Source organism: Salminus brasiliensis, chromosome 1 (genome assembly GCF_030463535.1).
Source record: "Salminus brasiliensis chromosome 1, fSalBra1.hap2, whole genome shotgun sequence".
NCBI lineage: Eukaryota > Metazoa > Chordata > Actinopteri > Characiformes > Bryconidae > Salminus > Salminus brasiliensis.
In genome coordinates, this window is record NC_132878.1 from 95,646,373 (window position 1) to 95,667,744 (window position 21,372).

The 21,372-nt window shown below is 39.7% G+C and overlaps 1 protein-coding gene across 1 annotated transcript in view; it reads left to right on the forward strand.

The window, feature by feature from the left end:
- The first annotated feature begins 1,532 nt into the window (after positions 1-1,532).
- Positions 1,533-21,372, forward strand: part of myom3 (myomesin 3) — a 94,254-nt gene continuing 74,414 nt past the window's right edge. The window contains exons 1-2 of the mRNA XM_072692482.1: positions 1,533-1,639; positions 19,239-19,343. Coding sequence (XP_072548583.1) covers positions 1,533-1,639; positions 19,239-19,343 — 212 coding nt within the window. The remainder of the gene's footprint in view (positions 1,640-19,238; positions 19,344-21,372) is intronic.

Here is a 21,372-nt window from a genome sequence, read left to right on the forward strand (position 1 = left end):
TACTGGATGATTTATAGTGGATACTGAATAATTCATAGTAGATACTGAATAATTCATAGTGGATACTGAATAATTCATAGTGGATACTGGATGATTTATAGTGGATACTGAATAATTCATAGTGGATACTGGATGATTTATAGTGGATACTGAATAATTCATAGTAGATACTGAATAATTCATAGTGGATACTGAATAATTCATAGTAGATACTGAATAATTCTTAGTTGATACTGAATAATTCATAGTGGATACTGAATAATTCATAGTAGATACTGAATAATTCATAGTGGATACTGAATAATTCATAGTAGATACTGAATAATTCATAGTAGATACTGAATAATTCTTAGTTGATACTGAATAATTCTTAGTTGATAATGAATAATTCATAGTAGATACTGAATAATTCTTAGTGGATACTGAATAATTCATAGTAGATACTGAATAATTCTTAGTGGATACTGAATAATTCATAGTAGATACTGAATAATTCATAGTAGATACTGAATAATTCTTAGTGGATACTGAATAATTCATAGTAGATACTGAATAATTCATAGTAGATACTGAATAATTCTTAGTTGATACTGAATAATTCATAGTAGATACTGAATATTTTCTTAGTTGATACTGAATAATTCATAGTGGATACTGAATAATTCATAGTTGATACTGAATAATTCATAGTAGATACTGAATAATTCTTAGTGGATACTGAATAATTCATAGTAGATACTGAATAATTCTTAGTTGATACTGAATAATTCATAGTGGATACTGAATAATTCATAGTTGATACTGAATAATTCATAGTAGATACTGAATAATTCTTAGTTGATACTGAATGATTCATAGTAGATACTGAATAATTCTTAGTTGATACTGAATAATTCACAGTAGATACTGAATAATTCTTAGTTGATACTGAATAATTCATAGTGGATACTGAATAATTCATCGTTGATACTGAATAATTCATAGTAGATACTGAATAATTCTTAGTTGATACTGAATAATTCATAGTAGATACTGAATAATTCTTAGTTGATACTGAATAATTCATAGTAGCTACTGAATAATTCTTAGTTGATACTGAATAATTCATAGTGGATACTGAATAATTCATAGTTGATACTGAATAATTCATAGTGGATACTGAATAATTCTTAGTTGATACTGAATAATTCATAGTGGATACTGAATAATTCTTAGTTGATACTGCATAATTCATAGTAGATACAGAATATCTAATAAGTAAGTAAAAAATAAAAGTGAATAATAAGTCATTGTATGTGTTGAATAATTCATAGAAAATCTCATACCACTCTCTTTCTGTCTTTCAATACACTTTATCTGTCTCTCTCTCTCTCTGTCTTTCTCCATTCTGTCTCTCTCTGTCTCTCTCTCTCTATCTCTCTCTGTCTCTCTCTCTCTCTCTTTCTCTCTCTCTCTCTCTGTCTCTCTGTGTCTATGTTCGCCTGACAGCTGTGCTGTTCTGCTCTGCCGCAGGTGTTGGTCAGAGGTTCACCATGGCAACCAAAATAGTAACGTACCGTTGCCAGGAGGAGCAGGAGCAGCAGCTGTCTCACAGCATGGCCCTGTCCTCTCACATCAAGAAGAAGAAGTTCAAATCCAGGTGCGGACACACCGTCCCAGAGACATCACACACACGCACGCACACACACACACACACACGCACGCACGCACACACACGCACGCACGCACACGCACGCACGCACGCACGCACGCACGCACACAAATACAGAAACACACACAAACCTAGTATACCTAGTTTACCTAGTATATAAACATATGGTGCGTGTCATTACATATGGGTTATTACATGTATATTATTCATATGGGACAGTATTACATACTGCTGCCGTCAGTAAAACTGCTATTTACTGTATGTGTTGCTTTTTTAGTAATTATTTCTGCTCATGTATTTGCAGGTAAGAGAATATGTATGACTAGGGTCATATCTATTCATTCATTATAAAATTACAGCTATGTCTTTGACTGTACAGTTATGCCCCAGCTATGTCAGTTTCATCACATTACAGTTACAGCACAGTTACATTACAGTTACAGCCCAGTTACAGCACAGTTACATTACAGTTACAGCCCAGTTACATTACAGTTACAGCCCAGTTACAGCACAGTTACATGAAAGTTACAGCCCAGTTACAGCACAGTTACATTACAGTTACAGCACAGTTACATTACAGTTACAGCACAATTACAGCACAATTACAGCACAGTTACAGCACAGTTACATTACAGTTACAGCCCAGTTACATTACAGTTACAGCCCAGTTACAGCACAGTTACATTACAGTTACATTACAGTTACAGCACAGTAACACAGTTACCCTACAGCTACACCTAGAAACATCTGTGTTGGAGAACAAACAGGCACACACACACACACACACACACACACACACACACACACACACAGTGTATATTTATATCCTGAGTTACTGAGGAAAGTGGAGGGAAGGGGGGTCACACTGTGTTTTATTGGGTTAACCCTGCATGATTAGATAGCCCTAAAACCTCCTCCTCCCAAAGCCAAACCCTCAACCTTCGCACAGAAGACCGGATTTAGCAGCTTATACATTTTTATTATTACACACACACACACACACACACACACACATATATATAGCATCTAAAATGTCATCTAAATGCTGCTTTGCTACATAGCACAGAGCAATACAGCCATATCTTATTGTTATTGTAGTTGATAATAACTGATTGCATTGCTGTTTATGAGCAGATCACAGGAATCACTAAACAACTACAGCAGTGTGGCCAACTGTGGAGAGCCTAACTGCACATTAACAGGCAGCCCATTATTTTAATTATTCATTTTTACATTGTTTCACTTGTTCAACTTGTTTATTATTACAAACACTAAATATTTATTTTTAATTTTACCATTTTTAATATTCCTGCTCTGGAGGCCTTTTGGAAAACCCCGGGAAGAACACACAGATAAGTCTGAAAGCTGAAACTGAAAATGGTTCTGCTCGTATTTAAGCACAAGTTTGTCTCATATGAGGGACGTGATGAAGCTGTCTAGCGGGCAGGTGTCGCCCCCGGGCCGGTAGACAGTGTGAAATTACTCCCAGCGCTGCGTCAGTTTACAGTCTTCAGACTGTAGACGGCTAAACAGGCCTGGTGGTCTGTGCAGGCAGACCGGCTATAAATGCCCACCAGCAGCGTTACTAAGAGACACTACTTACACACACACACATACTCACACACACAGACAGAGTTATCAGAGTTATTAAGTTGTGAGAGAATCCTTAGAACCTCAAACCTCTGACCGTCCCATCCCTGGTGCGGAGCGGCCAGATGTATCTGCACAGTCATCCTTTCATCGTTCTGTGGACATTAGGTCCTTTACACCAGCCTCAGACACACACACACACACACACACACAGTAAAGACCAGCTTATTTATTTTACAGATGATGGGATGTTTGATGTTTGCTTAGTAGCCATGTAGCCATGTAGCCATGCTGCTAAAAGACCGCACCCACCAATACGTTTATAATGCGCCAAACCCAAAACATGCAGTGCTGCCAACGCACTCAGAGGAAAACGCTGTGCACCCGGCTCTGATGCATCAGCCAGCAAACCCCAGTGCCGGCCAGCACTGCACTGGAGCGATGTGGGAAAAGGTGCCAATTGGGCTCTCTCAAGCCCCGGTTGTTGAGGCTTATAGCAGCATGACCGGGGTTCGAACCAGCGATCCTCTGGTCATAATGACAGCGCCCTTATTCCATTGGTCCACTGGTATAGTTACGTTTCAGGCGTGATACCAGGTTGACATAGGAACATTTGGCTCAGTTCTATGTTGAACCATAACCTTTACTAAAGAACCATGGAATCAGCCCTTTTTAAAAGTGTAGGGTAGATACGCTGTAGATATAGTGTAGGGTAGATACGCTATAGATATAGTGATATAATGTAGGGTAGATACGCTATGGATATAGTATAGGGTAGATACACTATAGATATAGTGATATAGTGTATGGTAGATACGCTATAGATATAGTGATATAGTGTATGGTAGATACGCTATAGATATAGTGATATAGTGTATGGTAGATACGCTATAGATATAGCGATATAGTGTAGGGTAGATACGCTATAGATATAGTGATATAGTGTAGGGTAGATACGCTATAGATAAAGTGATATAGTGTATGGTAGATACGCTATAGATATAGCGATATAGTGTAGGGTAGATACGCTATAGATATAGTGATATAGTGTAGGGTAGATACGCTATAGATAAAGTGATATAGTGTATGGTAGATACGCTATAGATATAGCGATATAGTGTAGGGTAGATACGCTATAGATATAGTGATATAGTGTATGTTAGATACGCTATAGATATAGTGTAGGGTAGATACGCTATAGATATAGCGATATAGCGTAGGGTAGATACGCTATAGATATAGCGATATAGCGTAGGGTAGATACGCTATGGATATAGTATAGGGTAGATACACTATAGATATAGTGTAGGGTAGATACGCTATGGATATAGTGTAGGGTAGATACGCTATAGATAAAGTGATATAGTGTATGGTAGATACGCTATAGATATAGCGATATAGTGTAGGGTAGATACGCTATAGATATAGTGATATAGTGTATGTTAGATACGCTATAGATATAGTGTAGGGTAGATACGCTATAGATATAGCGATATAGCGTAGGGTAGATACGCTATGGATATAGTATAGGGTAGATACACTATAGATATAGTGTAGGGTAGATACGCTATGGATATAGTATAGGGTAGATACACTATAGATATAGTGTAGGGTAGATACGCTATGGATATAGTGTAGGGTAGATACGCTATAGATATAGTGATATAGTGTATGTTAGATACGCTATAGATATAGTGTAGGGTAGATACGCTATAGATATAGCGATATAGCGTAGGGTAGATACGCTATGGATATAGTATAGGGTAGATACACTATAGATATAGTGATATAGTGTATGGTAGATACGCTATAGATATAGTGATATAGTGTATGGTAGATACGCTATAGATATAGCGATATAGTGTAGGGTAGATACGCTATAGATATAGCGATATAGTGTATGGTAGATACGCTATAGATATAGTGATATAGTGTATGGTAGATACGCTATAGATATAGCGATATAGTGTAGGGTAGATACGCTATAGATATAGTGATATAATGTAGGGTAGATACGCTATGGATATAGTATAGGGTAGATACACTATAGATATAGTGATATAGTGTATGGTAGATACGCTATAGATATAGTGATATAGTGTATGGTAGATACGCTATAGATATAGTGATATAGTGTATGGTAGATACGCTATAGATATAGTGTAGGGTAGATACGCTATAGATATAGCGATATAGCGTAGGGTAGATACGCTATGGATATAGTATAGATGCGGTAGATACACTATAGATATAGTGTAGGGTAGATACGCTATGGATATAGTATAGGGTAGATACACTATAAATATAGTGTAGGGTAGATACGCTATGGATATAGTGTAGGGTAGATGCGTTATAGATACAGCGTAGGCATAGTGTGTCTATCTTTTGGCTAAAGCAATCAGATCCTCACAGCTATGCTGCTCCAAATTCTAGTAGAAAGTCTTCTTCTCTGGACAGTAGAGACGGTTAGTCCAACAAAAGCAGGATAAACCCTTGATTATAGAAGGAACAATGAATGAGCAGGTGTCCGAATACTTTTGTCAACATAGTAAAAGTGAATTTTGCCGTTTTAAAGTGCATTTTTTATAAAATTGTGATCTGAAGAGGAGATAAACTAGTGTCAGTGATGATAGTGACACATTTGTGGATATAACGTAGGCCTTGGTGTCGTCCTCACTTTACGTTTAAAGAGTTATTGCAGGTAAACGTGACCTGCAGACCCTCAGGCCACGTCCTCTGTAAGCCTCTGTTCAGCTGCTCGTCTGGGTTTTGTGGTGTGACTAAGTACGTTACTTACATTTCTTTCAAAAACAGCCAGTAAATGCTGCCATTGTGCCAAAATGAAGATCTGATCCTCCGAGCTTCCTCCACACAGACACACCTGACAGGCAGGCTGGACGTTTGGCAGTAAAGGTAAACGGAGCTGACCGTGATCTTGGCTCCGGACTGTTCGCTTCACAGTGCTTACACTGCAAAACAAAGCTGCACTGACTTCCCTTTTTCATTTTGTTTTGCCCGCTGCTCTGCCTCCATGTTCCTGAATTCAGCTGGGGGGAGGGAAGGGGGACTTCTCCTTTCCTGCCAGTGTGGCTCACCTGTTCCTCTGTTGTTATTATGCGATCGTGTGAATCGCGCCTCACCTTCGCCAATAACAGCAGGATCGATGACCACAGGCTAAACTGGTCTTGGTCTCAAACTGTCTCAGTGTAGCTCTATTGTTAAAGGGAACTGGCTTCTGTTATGTGTTTTTCTGCCACGAACAATTAGCTTTTATTGCAATTATTAAATTTTTAGTAATTATATTAATTATGAGCAAAAACAGAAACTCTTTGTACATATTAATAAATGTACGGATGGTAAAGAATGAGAACATGAACCTATGGCGGTTGGGGGGACATTATGACCAACATAGGTATAAGGGTCAGGAGCTCTCCTCTTGCTCATACATGTTCATACACTTACAGCTTCTCCTGTGCATATATACCCTTACAGCATATCTCCTCTTTTATATACATATTTTACTTACATACCTCCTACTGTACATATATATACCCTTACAGTATATCTCCTCTTTAACATCCATACCTCCTACTGTGCATATACATCCTTACAGTATATATTCTCTTTTATATACATATTTTACTTACATACCTCCTACTGTACATATATACCCTTACAGTATATATCCTCTTTTATATACATAATTCTCTCACATACCTCCTACTCTACATATATATACCCTTACAGTATATCTCCTCTTTAACATCCATACCTCCTACTGTGCATATACATCCTTACAGTATATATCCTCTTTTATATACAAATTTAATTACATACCTCCTACTGTACATATATACCCTTACAGTATATCTCCTCTTTTATATACATATTTTACTTACATACCTCCTACTGTACATATATATACCCTTACAGTATATATCCTCTTTTATATACATATTTTACTTACATATCTCCTACTGTACATATATATACCCTTACAGTATATCTCCTCTTTAACATCATACCTCCTACTGTGCATATACATCCTTACAGTATATATTCTCTTTTATATACATATTTTACTCACATACCTCCTACTGTACATATATATACCCTTACAGTATATCTCCTCTTTAACATCCATACCTCCTACTGTGCATATACATCCTTACAGTATATATTCTCTTTTATATACATATTTTACTCACATACCTCCTACTATACATATACACTCTTACAGTATATATCCTCTTTTATATACATATTTTACTCACATACCTCCTACTGTACATATATACCCTTACAGTATATCTCCTCTTTAACATCTATATCTCCTACTATACATATACACCCTTACTGTATATATCTCTTTAACAACCATACCGCCTACTGTACATATTTACCCCTACAGTATATCTTCTGTTTTATATACATATTTTACTCACATATATCTCCCACTGTACATAAATACTGTTACAGGATATATGCTTATTTTTATTTATATACTATGTCTTCTTTAGTACATACATACTGTTTTACCTCTTTCTGTACATACATACAGGTATGCCTCCACCCGCATATATACATACATGTATAACTCCTCCTGTACAAATACACAGTTATATCTGTTACTATACATATGTACACGCACAGGATGTCTGCTCAAGTTTATTTATATACAAATATACATACCTATTTTGTTCTGTACATAGCATTTCTATCTATCTATCTATCTATCTATCCTGCTTTACATATACACATATATTTCATACTGTACATATGTACACGTATAGGATTTCTGCTTTATTTATATACAACTTTATCTCTGTCTGTGCATATACACTTCTGGTTTTCATTCAGACCTCATTGCCAACACACAATATTTTCAAAAAACCTTCCTTGAAAATCGAGTATGAACCTCCTTTAATTAATTCATAGTGGATACTGAGTGGTTCCTAGTAAATACTGAATAATTCATAGAGAAAACCAATGAATTCATGTGAATTAGTGAATAATCCATAGTAGTTACTGATTACATCATAATAGATACACAATAAGTCATAGTGGATGCTGAATAATTCATGAAAGAGTAGTTGAACAACACACAGCTGTACGTCCTTGACAAGAGAATGTGTTTCCAGCACATGTACAGTGTGCCGTGAGAAGTCCTGGGTGTGAGACGTTGTAATCGGAGAGGTACAATAACCTGAGCACTGCTTAAAGGTGTGGTCTGACAAGCATGCAGAGAAATGACCTTTAATACCCATCACGTGTACCCACATGTGCAACACTGACTGAGGTCCAGTTTCCAACTGTTCACTGTACACTACTTTTACACACAGAGACGAGGCCAACCAGTGTATATCACAATACCTACATACGTACACAATACCTACATTTAGAGCGTTATTAATATTCACCCTAATGAGAGACTGTAGCTCCGCCTCCTCAGTGTATATCACAATACCTACATTTAGAGCATTATTAATATTCACCCTAATGAGAGACTGTAGCGCCGCCTCCTCAGAGTATATCACAATACCTACATTTAGAGCGTTATTAATATATATTTACCCTAATGAGAGACTGTAGCTCCGCCTCCTCAGCGTATATCACAATACCTACATTTAGAGTGTTATTAATATATATTTACCCTAATGAGAGACTGTAGCTCCTCCTCCTCAGTGTATATCACAATAACTACATTTAGAGCGTTATTAATATTCACCCTAATGAGAGACTGTAGCTCCACCTCCTCAGTGTATATCACAATACCTACATTTAGAGTGTTATTAATATCCACTCTAATGAGAGACTATAACTCCACCTCCTCAGTGTATATCACAATACCTACATTTAGAGCTATTAATATCCACCCTAATGAGAGACTGTAGCTCCTCCTCCTCAGTGTATATCACAATACCTACATGTAGAGCTATTAATGTCCACCCTAATGAGAGACTGTAGCTTCACCGCCTCAGTGTATATCACAATACCTACATTTAGAGCGTTATTAATATTCAGCCTAATGAGAGACTGTAGCTCTGCCACCTCAGTGTATATCACAATACCTACATTTAGAGCTTTATTAATATTCACCCTAATGAGAGACTGTAGCTCCGCCTCCTCAGTGTATATCACAATACCTACATACCTACACAATACCTACATTTAGAGTGTTATTAATATTCACCCTAATGAGAGACTGTAGCTCCACCTCCTCAGTGTATATCACAATACCTACATTTAGAGTGTTATTAATATTCACCCTAATGAGAGACTGTAGCTCCGCCTCCTCAGTGTATATCACAATACCTACATTTACAGCTTTATTAATATTCACTCTAATGAGAGACTGTAGCTCCGCCTCCTCAGTGTATATCACAATACCTACATTTAGAGCGTTATTAATATCCACTCTAATGAGAGACTATAACTCCACCTCCTCAGTGTATATCACAATACCTAGACTTAGAGTGTTATTAATAATCACCCTAATGAGAGACTGTAGCTCCTCCTCCTCAGTATATAACACAATACCTACATTTAGAGCGTTATTAATAATTATTCACCCTAATGAGAGACTGTAGCTCCGCCTCCTCAGTGTATATCACAATACCTACATTTAGAGCGTTATTAATATTCACCCTAATGAGAGACTGTAGCTCCGCCTCCTCAGTGTATATCACAATACCTACATTTAGAGCGTTATTAATATTCACCCTAATGAGAGACTGTAGCTCCGCCTCCTCAGTGTATATCACAATACTTACATTTAGAGCGTTATTAATATTCACCCTAATGAGAGACTGTAGCTCCGCCTCCTCAGTGTATATCACAATACCTACATTTAGAGCGTTATTAATATCCACTCTAATGAGAGACTATAACTCCACCTCCTCAGTGTATATCACAATACCTAGACTTAGAGTGTTATTAATAATCACCCTAATGAGAGACTGTAGCTCCTCCTCCTCAGTGTATATCACAATACCTACATTTAGAGCGTTATTAATATTCACCCTAATGAGAGACTGTAGCTCCGCCTCCTCAGTGTATATCACAATACCTACATTTAGACCGTTATTAATATTCACTCTAATGAGAGACTGTAGCTCCGCCTCCTCAGTGTATATCACAATACCTACATTTAGAGCGTTATTAATATTCACCCTAATGAGAGACTGTAACTCCACCTCCTCAGTGTATATCACAATACCTACATTTAGAGCGTTATTAATATTCACCCTAATGAGAGACTGTGGCTCCGCCTCCTCAGTGTATAGCACAATATCTACATTTAGATCATTATTAATATTCACCCTAATGAGAGACTGCAGCTCCGCCTCCTCAGTGTATATCACAATACCTACATTTAGAGCGTTATTAATATTCACCCTAATGAGAGACTGTAGCTCCACCTCCTCCTCAGTGTATATCACAATATCTACATTTAGAGCGTTATTCATTTTCACCCTAATGAGAGACTGTAGCTCCTCCTCCTCAGTGTATATCACAGTACCTACATTTAGAGCGTTATTAATATTCACCCTAATGAGAGACTGTAGCTCCGCCTCCTCAGTGTATATCACAATACCTACATTTAGAGCGTTATTAATTATTATTCACCCTAATGAGAGACTGTAGCTCCGCCTCCTCAGTGTATATCACAATACCTACATTTAGAGCTTTATTAATATTCACTCTAATGAGAGACTATAGCTCCGCCTCCTCAGTGTATATCACAATATCTACATTTAGAGCATTATTAATATTCACCCTAATGAGAGACTGCAGCTCCGCCTCATCAGTGTATATCACAATACCTACATTTAGAGCGTTATTAATATTCACCCTAATGAGAGACTGTAGCTCCTCCTCCTCCTCAGTGTATATCACAGTATCTACATTTAGAGCGTTATTAATTTTCACCCTAATGAGAGACTGTAGCTCCTCCTCCTCAGTGTATATCACAATACCTACATTTAGAGCGTTATTAATATTCACCCTAATGAGAGACTGTAGCTCCGCCTTCTCAGTGTATATCACAATAGCTACATTTAGAGCGTTATTAATATTTACCCTAATGAGAGACTGTAGCTCCTCCTCCTCAGTGTATATCACAATACCTACATTTAGAGCGTTATTAATTAATATTCACCCTAATGAGAGACTGTGGCTCCTCCTCCTCAGTGTATATCACAATACCTACATTTAGAGCTTTATTAATATTCACCCTAATGAGAGACTGTAGCTCCGCCTCCTCAGTGTATATTACAATACCTACATTTAGATATTTATTAATATTCACCCTAATGAGAGACTGTAGCTCCGCCTCCTCAGTGTATATCAAAATACCTACATTTAGAGCGTTATTAATATCCACTCTAATGAGACACTATAACTCCACCTCCTCAGTGTATATCACAATACCTAGACTTAGAGTGTTATTAATAATCACCCTAATGAGAGACTGTAGCTCCTCCTCCTCAGTGTATATCACAATACCTACATTTAGAGCGTTATTAATAATTATTCTCCCTAATGAGAGACTGTAGCTCCGCCTCCTCAGTGTATATCACAATACCTACATTTAGAGCATTATTAATATTCACCCTAATGAGAGACTGTAGCTCCGCCTCCTCAGTGTATATCACAATACCTACATTTAGAGCGTTATTAATATTCACCCTATTGAGAGACTGTAGCTCCACCTCCTCAGTGTATATCACAATACCTACATTTAGAGCTTCATTAATATTCACCCTAATGAGAGACTGTAGCTCCGCCTCCTCAGTGTATATCACAATACCTAGACTTAGAGTGTTTTTAATAATCACCCTAATGAGAGACTGTAGCTCCTCCTCCTCAGTGTATATCACAATACCTACATTTAGAGCGTTATTAATAATTATTCACCCTAATGAGAGACTGTAGCTCCGCCTCCTCAGTGTATATCACAATACCTACATTTAGAGCGTTATTAATATTCACCCTAATGAGAGACTGTAACTCCACCTCCTCAGTGTATATCACAATACCTACATTTAGAGCGTTATTAATATTCACCCTAATGAGAGACTGCAGCTCCGCCTCCTCAGTGTATAGCACAATACCTACATTTAGAGCGTTATTAATATTCACCCTAATGAGAGACTGTAACTCCACCTCCTCAGTGTATATCACAATACCTACATTTAGAGCGTTACTAATATTCACCCTAATGAGAGACTGTAACTCCACCTCCTCAGTGTATATCACAATACCTACATTTAGAGCGTTATTAATAATTATTCACCCTAATGAGAGACTGTAGCTCCGCCTCCTCAGTGTATATCACAATACCTACATTTAGAGCGTTATTAATAATTATTCACCCTAATGAGAGACTGTAGCTCCGCCTCCTCAGTGTATATCACAATACCTACATTTAGAGCGTTATTAATATTCACCCTAATGAGAGACTGTAACTCCACCTCCTCAGTGTATATCACAATACATACATTTAGAGCGTTATTAATATTCACCCTAATGAGAGACTGTAGCTCCGCCTCCTCAGTGTATAGCACAATACCTACATTTAGAGCGTTATTAATATTCACCCTAATGAGAGACTGTAACTCCACCTCCTCAGTGTATATCACAATACCTACATTTAGAGCGTTACTAATATTCACCCTAATGAGAGACTGTAACTCCACCTCCTCAGTGTATATCACAATACCTACATTTAGAGCGTTATTAATAATTATTCACCCTAATGAGAGACTGTAGCTCCGCCTCCTCAGTGTATATCACAATACCTACATTTAGAGCGTTATTAATAATTATTCACCCTAATGAGAGACTGTAGCTCCGCCTCCTCAGTGTATATCACAATACCTACATTTAGAGCGTTATTAATATTCACCCTAATGAGAGACTGTAACTCCACCTCCTCAGTGTATATCACAATACATACATTTAGAGCGTTATTAATATTCACCCTAATGAGAGACTGTAACTCCACCTCCTCAGTGTATATCACAATACCTACATTTAGAGCGTTATTAATATTCACCCTATTGAGAGACTGTAGCTCCGCCTCCTCAGTGTATATCACAATACCTACATTTAGAGCTTCATTAATATTCACCCTAATGAGAGACTGTAGCTCCGCCTCCTCAGTGTATATCACAATACCTAGACTTAGAGCGTTATTAATATTCACCCTATTGAGAGACTGTAGCTCCGCCTCCTCAGTGTATATCACAATACCTACATTTAGAGCTTCATTAATATTCACCCTAATGAGAGACTGTAGCTCCGCCTCCTCAGTGTATATCACAATACCTAGACTTAGAGCGTTATTAATATTCACCCTAATGAGAGACTGTAACTCCACCTCCTCAGTGTATATCACAATACCTACATTTAGAGTGTTATTAATATTCACCCTAATGAGAGACTGTAGCTCCTCCTCCTCAGTGTATATCACAATACCTACATTTAGAGCGTTATTATTATTCACCCTAATGAGAGACTGTAACTCCACCTCCTCAGTGTATATCACAATACCTACATTTAGAGCGTTACTAATATTCACCCTAATGAGAGACTGTAACTCCACCTCCTCAGTGTATATCACAATACCTACATTTAGAGCGTTATTAATAATTATTCACCCTAATGAGAGACTGTAGCTCCGCCTCCTCAGTGTATATCACAATACCTACATTTAGAGCGTTATTAATAATTATTCACCCTAATGAGAGACTGTAGCTCCGCCTCCTCAGTGTATATCACAATACCTACATTTAGAGCGTTATTAATATTCACCCTAATGAGAGACTGTAACTCCACCTCCTCAGTGTATATCACAATACATACATTTAGAGCGTTATTAATATTCACCCTAATGAGAGACTGTAACTCCACCTCCTCAGTGTATATCACAATACCTACATTTAGAGCGTTATTAATATTCACCCTATTGAGAGACTGTAGCTCCGCCTCCTCAGTGTATATCACAATACCTACATTTAGAGCTTCATTAATATTCACCCTAATGAGAGACTGTAGCTCCGCCTCCTCAGTGTATATCACAATACCTAGACTTAGAGCGTTATTAATATTCACCCTAATGAGAGACTGTAACTCCACCTCCTCAGTGTATATCACAATACCTACATTTAGATCGTTATTAATATTCACCCTATTGAGAGACTGTAGCTCCGCCTCCTCAGTGTATATCACAATACCTACATTTAGAGCTTCATTAATATTCACCCTAATGAGAGACTGTAGCTCCGCCTCCTCAGTGTATATCACAATACCTAGACTTAGAGCGTTATTAATATTCACCCTAATGAGAGACTGTAACTCCACCTCCTCAGTGTATATCACAATACCTACATTTAGAGCGTTATTAATATTCACCCTAATGAGAGACTGTAGCTCCTCCTCCTCAGTGTATATCACAATACCTACATTTAGAGCGTTATTAATATTCACCCTAATGAGAGACTGTAACTCCTCCTCCTCAGTGTATATCACAATACCTACATTTAGAGCGTTATTATTATTCACCCTAATAAGAGACTGTAGCTCCTCCTCCTCAGTGTATATCACAATACCTACATTTAGAGCGTTATTATTATTCACCCTAATAAGAGACTGTAGCTCCGCCTCCTCAGTGTATATCACAATACCTACATTTAGAGCGTTATTAATATTCACCCTAATGAGAGACTGTAGCTCAGCTTCCTCAGTGTATATCACAATACCTACATTTAGAGTGTTATTAATATTCACCCTAATAAGAGACTGTAGCTCCTCCTCCTCAGTGTATATCACAATACCTACATTTAGAGCGTTATTATTATTCACCCTAATAAGAGACTGTAGCTCCGCCTCCTCAGTGTATATCACAATACCTACATTTAGAGCGTTATTAATATTCACCCTAATGAGAGACTGTAGCTCCACCTCCTCAGTGTATAGCACAATACCTACATTTAGAGTGTTATTAATATTCACCCTAATGAGAGACTGTAGCTCCTCCTCCTCAGTGTATATCACAATACCTACATTTAGAGCGTTATTAATATTCACCCTAATGAGAGACTGTAGCTCCGCCTCCTCAGTGTATATCACAATACCTACATTTAGAGCGTTATTAATATTCACCCTAATGAGAGACTGTAGCTCCGCCTCCTCAGTGTATATCACAATACCTACATTTAGAGCGTTATTAGTATTCACCCTAATGAGAGACTGTAGCTCCTCCTCCTCAGTGTATATCACAATACCTACATTTAGAGCGTTATTAATATTCACCCTAATGAGAGACTGTAGCTCCGCCTCCTCAGTGTATATCACAATACCTACATTTAGAGCCTTATTAATATTCACCCTAATGAGAGACTGTAGCTCCACCTCCTCAGTGTATATCACAATACCTACATTTAGAGCCTTATTAATATTCACCCTAATGAGAGACTGCGGCTCTGTAGGGGTTTTCAGTTGTAATATGGCGCTGGGACGTATCAGGAATATGGAACTGTACCAAACAGACCGTATCAGCATGAACCCAAAGTCCGACATTCAGTCTCCCAGATTCTTCTCCCTCAGGCCAAATTGGGCCTGTTTCCTTTTTTCCGTCACTGGGGGCCTGTTTAGCTTCCTGATTTACTAACGAACTGCAGAGAAAAGAGGGAACTGCTCCTCTGAGCGTGTGAGAGAAATTTAAATAGAGACAATGAGTCCAAGCAGCACTGATCCCTTTCAAATCCTCCCTGGCTTCTGCGGGGTTAGAGAGGCCTTCGTGGGCTCAAGTGTCAGTAAGGCTGCAATGGTGGAGCTCCGCCAGGCCAAGCCACTAAATCACCTCAGGCTCACGCTGTGACCACCATTCACTGCCATAGCTCAGTAACAAGAGTTGCTTTATTGGGTTGTTGGTGTTGAGACTGGGCCTCTGATACCTGTGTTTACCATTCGGGTGTGAATACACAAGCTATAACTAAATACAACACAATGCAGAACAATAGAACAATAGGCCCAAGTCATAAAGTGCACTATATGTCCAAATGTTTGTGGACACCCCTTCTAATAAAGGCATTCGGATGTGCCACCAATAGAATAGGACTTTTTGGAGCAGATAAACATCATGAACCTATGGGCACGGCAGCAGTGGAGGAACTGTGTTTTCTGGAATGATGGATGGTGCTTCATCCCATACTTTTGAGGCTTCTGCATCTCAGTTTGATCAACAATCCAGCAGTAAATGAGCTGCGGCTGAAACTGATTCAATACTGTGTAAGATGTTTAGTCTGTGGCTCCGCCCCCTTAATCTGTTTACTGTTTGTTGCCATGTGCAGGTTACAGCAGGTTACCCATCCCCCTGTCACATGACTTGGGGGATGGGGAAGGCCTTCCTATTCTCAGACTCTCAGACAGGGCTGTTAGCGGTGTTGATACAATTTAAGGAAGCTCTAATAAGGATCCTGCTCCATCATCTGCCATCAACCCCTTATTTTGAAGCCGGTCTCTGACCTCTGACCTCTATCTTTGGTGTGTTGGACAGTCCCAGTGTTAAGGGGTTAGGGGGCCACTGCATCAGGAGAACCACACGTGTCCTTGCAGTCTCAACTGCTGGCGTCTTTTTGGGCAGTGTTTCATGGCGGTGTTTGCTCATGCTGTATCTTTCTTGTGTGTGTGTGTGTGTGTGTGAACTGATGATGATCTCCTGAGTCTCTTGACGAGCAGGCGGTTAGACAGTCGCTCCACTCTAGAGCTGTGAAATTTGTATGTAAATTTCTGAGTCTGAGAAAGAAGGAAAGGTAAATTTACTCAGTGTAATTTCACAGCTCTGGACCGGCCCTACGGTCTAACTGCTGCTCAGTAAGAGTGAGGACGTCATCAGTTCAAATCCCAAACAAACCTCATAGCTCCACTTTCCTCCAGTTTTAACTCAGAACCCCATCTGTGATCAGTTACTGCTTCAGTTTAAGTTGACAGGAAATGCAATATGAGACCAAGTAGCAGGTTTCACACACCTTCGCATTTTCTTGAGGAAGCAATCAGTGTTTAACACAACAGACACCTCTAAAAAAAACATCAGCTCCTGAAGCTTCAGGCCAGAGTGCAGTTTAAAGAGGCAGCGCCCTCTACTGCTCAGAGACACCAAAGCACAAAGCACGGCCTACCCACAAGTAATGGGTTGTAATTTCATGCTGGGTGAGCAGGTCGGTCTGATTGTCAGGGCCAGAATCAGGCCAAGACATGCTATTTGTCCAAAAGTTTGTGGACGCTGTTTCTAATGAATGCATTCAGCTGCTTTATGTTGCACCTATTGCTGCCAAAGATGTGCAAATGTACACACACAGCTTGTCTAGTCCCTGTAGAGAAGTACTTCCAATAGAATAGGACTCTCTGGAGGAGCAGATCAACATCATGAACCTATTGGCACCATGCTGCCTATTAATGCCAGGCGTGGCCTAGTAGAGGGGTATAAAGCCCCCCAGCAGCAGCATTGAGGAGCTGTAGAGCAGTGGAAAAACTGCTGTGTTCTGTGGAATGATGGATGGTGGAGCTCCATCCAGTACTTTTGGGTGGTGATCATTAGCGCTATTGGCACTGAATGCATTCATGTTCCTCCAAAATCTAGTAGAAAGCCTTCTTCTTCTTTTCTGGACCGTAGAGGCAGTTACTACTTTAATACCTTGATTTTAGAAGAACCAATGAATGAGCAGGTGTCCCTAAGCTTAGCAAATGCCAACCACAATAGTCAGTACTGATACCTAGATACCAAAGATACACAGTAGTAGATACAGTACATACACTACGCCAGTGCCAAAACAATCAAAGTAAGACATAACTGCAACCACAAGCCTTTAATAAGGGCAAGATCAGCGCTGGTGTAAGCGCTCAGCAGCAGGAGTTGGTTTATTGGGTTGTTGGTGTTGAGATTGGGCCGCTGATACCTGTGTTTACCCTTTGGGTGTGAATACAATAGCTATAACTTAATACAACACAATGCAGAACAATAGAACAAATACTGGTGACGAGAGCGTGACGAAAGTAGAACCCGTCACAGCCTGGATTCGGCTAATTATGCCCATTCCAGTGAAGTGTCCAGTCCGCCTTAAATGATGTAGTCAAGTCAAGTGGGTTTTATTGTCATTTCAACTACATACAGAGTACACAGTGAAACTAAACAACGCCCCTCCAGGACCAGGGTGCAACATAGACACAGTGCATACAAAACACAACACAGTACAGACAGAGAGTAATAAATAATTAGGGGTAGTGTGCAAATTATGCAGTGTGTAATAAATATTGAGTCCAGTGAGGTAGTAAGGTTATTAGTGCAAAATGCTTCCCATATTGTCTGGGGTAAATGGTTAGAAAGAGAGAGAGAGAGAGAGAGAGAGTGTGCATGGAACAGGAAAACCATCAGTTCAGTCTCTGGAGTTGAGAAGTCTGATGGCTTGGGGGAAGAAGCTGTTGCAGAGTCTGGTCATGTTGGACTGGATGCTGCGGTACCTTCTTCCTGATGGCAGGAGGGAGAACAGTCTGTGTGAAGGGTGGGTGGGTCATCCACAATGCTGGTTGCTTTGCGGATGAATCGGGCAGTGTAAATGTCCATGACTGAGGGGAGAGAGACTCCGATGATTCTCTCAGCTGTCCTCACAATGTGTTGGAACATATGCCCATACAATTTAAGGAAGCTCTAATAAGGACTCCAGCTCCATCATCTGCCATAAACCACTGATTTTGAAGCCGGTCTCTGACCTCTGACCTCTATCCGTGTGTTGGACAGTCCCAGTGTTAAGGGGTTAAGGGGCCGGCATCACAGTATTCACAGAAAGTAGTTCTTCCACTGCCAGGAGAACCACACGTGTCCTTGCAGTCTCAACTGCAGGCGTCTTTTCGGGCGGTGTTTCATGGTGGTGTTTGCTCATGCTGTGTCTTTCTTGTGTGTGTGTGTGTGTGTGTGTGTTTGTGTGTCTTCTAGTGATGAAGAGGCCTCCCTCAGTGAGTTCTATCCCATCATCCCCGGCGACCTCATGTCTGTCAAAGAAATCATGACTGACCCCAAATTCCCACGTCATAGGACCTGGTAATGTACCACACACACACCCACATACACCTCACACCCCCTACTGGATGAGATTTGTAATGAGAAAATGGCTTAGATATGAATTTAACTAGGCCCAAACTAACCCCAAAATCAGGGGGGGGTTGCTGATTTTGGGGTTAGTTTGGGCCTCTGTCTTGGTGCTAGGCTGGTTCTACCTAACTAGCTATGACTATTAAGTAGCACGGGGTGATATTACTATTATCTAAGCAACATGCATTATCCTAGCGGTGTCCCACAAGGCTCAATTCTGGGACCAACTTCGTTTCATTTATTTCTGCTCCTCCTGGCTGGCATGATTATTAATTACAGCATTTGCTTAGACACCCAGACATTTGACACCTAACTCCATCTGTCCTGCACGTACAAACTGTAGAGAAGACCAGAGGACATCTCAGAACTTCTTCTGATTGATTATAGATAAGACTCTGTATAACGATGTGAGGCTCGGGGAATCAATATTACATCAATAAGGTAATGTCAATAATCTAGGAATTATTTTTTGTGAATTAAAACACTTAAATGAGGTTAAATGTTGGCACTGTACGATTGACCTTAGAGGTTTTGTAATATTTTAAATATAGCTTAGTAACCAGTGCTATACAGGAATTCTACAGGCACTGGACTCAAGTATTAGTTTGCAGTGGTCATCTTAGGTGTAATTGATTAACTTGGACATTAAAGGAATATGATTTGAACTCTTACAAGACAATCAAGGTGATTGGTGTCTTGAGCATTGATGCTAATATAGCCTTCAAAGAAAACCTGGATGTTATTCATGTAATTGCAGAATGGATTTGGGTGACTTTTGACTTCTGTGGCCCTAACTTACACCCTACGCAAGGCGAGTCGCGATGCTCATCGTTATCTTCCACCCCACCAACAGTCCTTCACTCCTATTTCCTCCTGCGTCGTTTAAACAGCAGCACTGCTTGTGAATATATCTCCGCTGATGGGCGTGGAGGTCTTGCTCAAAATGAGGGGTGTTCAGGTCAGTTTCTGGAGTATTGCTGTGTATCTCGGCAAAGGAAAACACAGGAGGAGCTCCACTGACTGAAAACAGTCCAGACAGATGTTCATCAACAGTCAGCCGTTTGTTGCTATCTTGGCAGTGAATTGTCAACACAGGCGCGTGCAGCCCGACGCTTGTACACCCCCCCCCCCCCACCCCCACGCTTTACACCACTGAAATAACAACCCGCTAAGGTCAATCTGACCGCACCTGGCTCTTAAAGGGATGGCGAGAGACACGCTGATTGGTTTATTACTGCACGTCACACCCAAAAAAACACACCCATGATTCATTAAGAGACTCAGTACATGACTTTTGAGAGTTTCAAGTTGAGCAAAGCAAACTTTTCCCATTGTTACCATAGCAAAGATGCACCGACACGCCCCCTAAATCAAGCTGCATGGTGCCTGGCTGACGGCTCGCCTAAAGATGGCTAAAATAGAGCCCCTAGTTTTAGCACTGTTTAGCACTCAGATCCAGAGTGTGCATAAGTGTGTACGTAACAGACGCTAAGCTTCTCTCCTGAAGAGCTTGTAGGAGAACATGATTGAAGGCGTTCTGAGCCTAAACCCGGCTCTGAGGGTCTCCTCCTCCTCTAGGTGAAGTCCCACTGTTCAGTTCCATGGGAGGATCAATAGGTAAAGCACATAATCAATAAGTCATCCTGTTTTCTTACACTGCAGCTGTTTAAGACATCATATTTCATACAGTAGTTACAGTATAAGATGAGTGGCTCTTAAAGGAGGAGATATTAATCTTAAATCCACTTATTCAGTCTACAGCAGTTTAGCTCCGCCCATTTAGCCCATAATATGTTAGCTTCATCCGTTTAGTCTACAGTAGTTCAGTGCTACCAATTCAGCCTACATTAGCAAATACAGCCTATAGCAGTTCAGCCCCACCCACTTGACCTTCAGCAGTGCAGCCCCGCCCATTCAGCCTACAGCAGTTTAGCCCCACCCATTCAGCCTACAGCACTTTAGTTCCACCTATTCAATC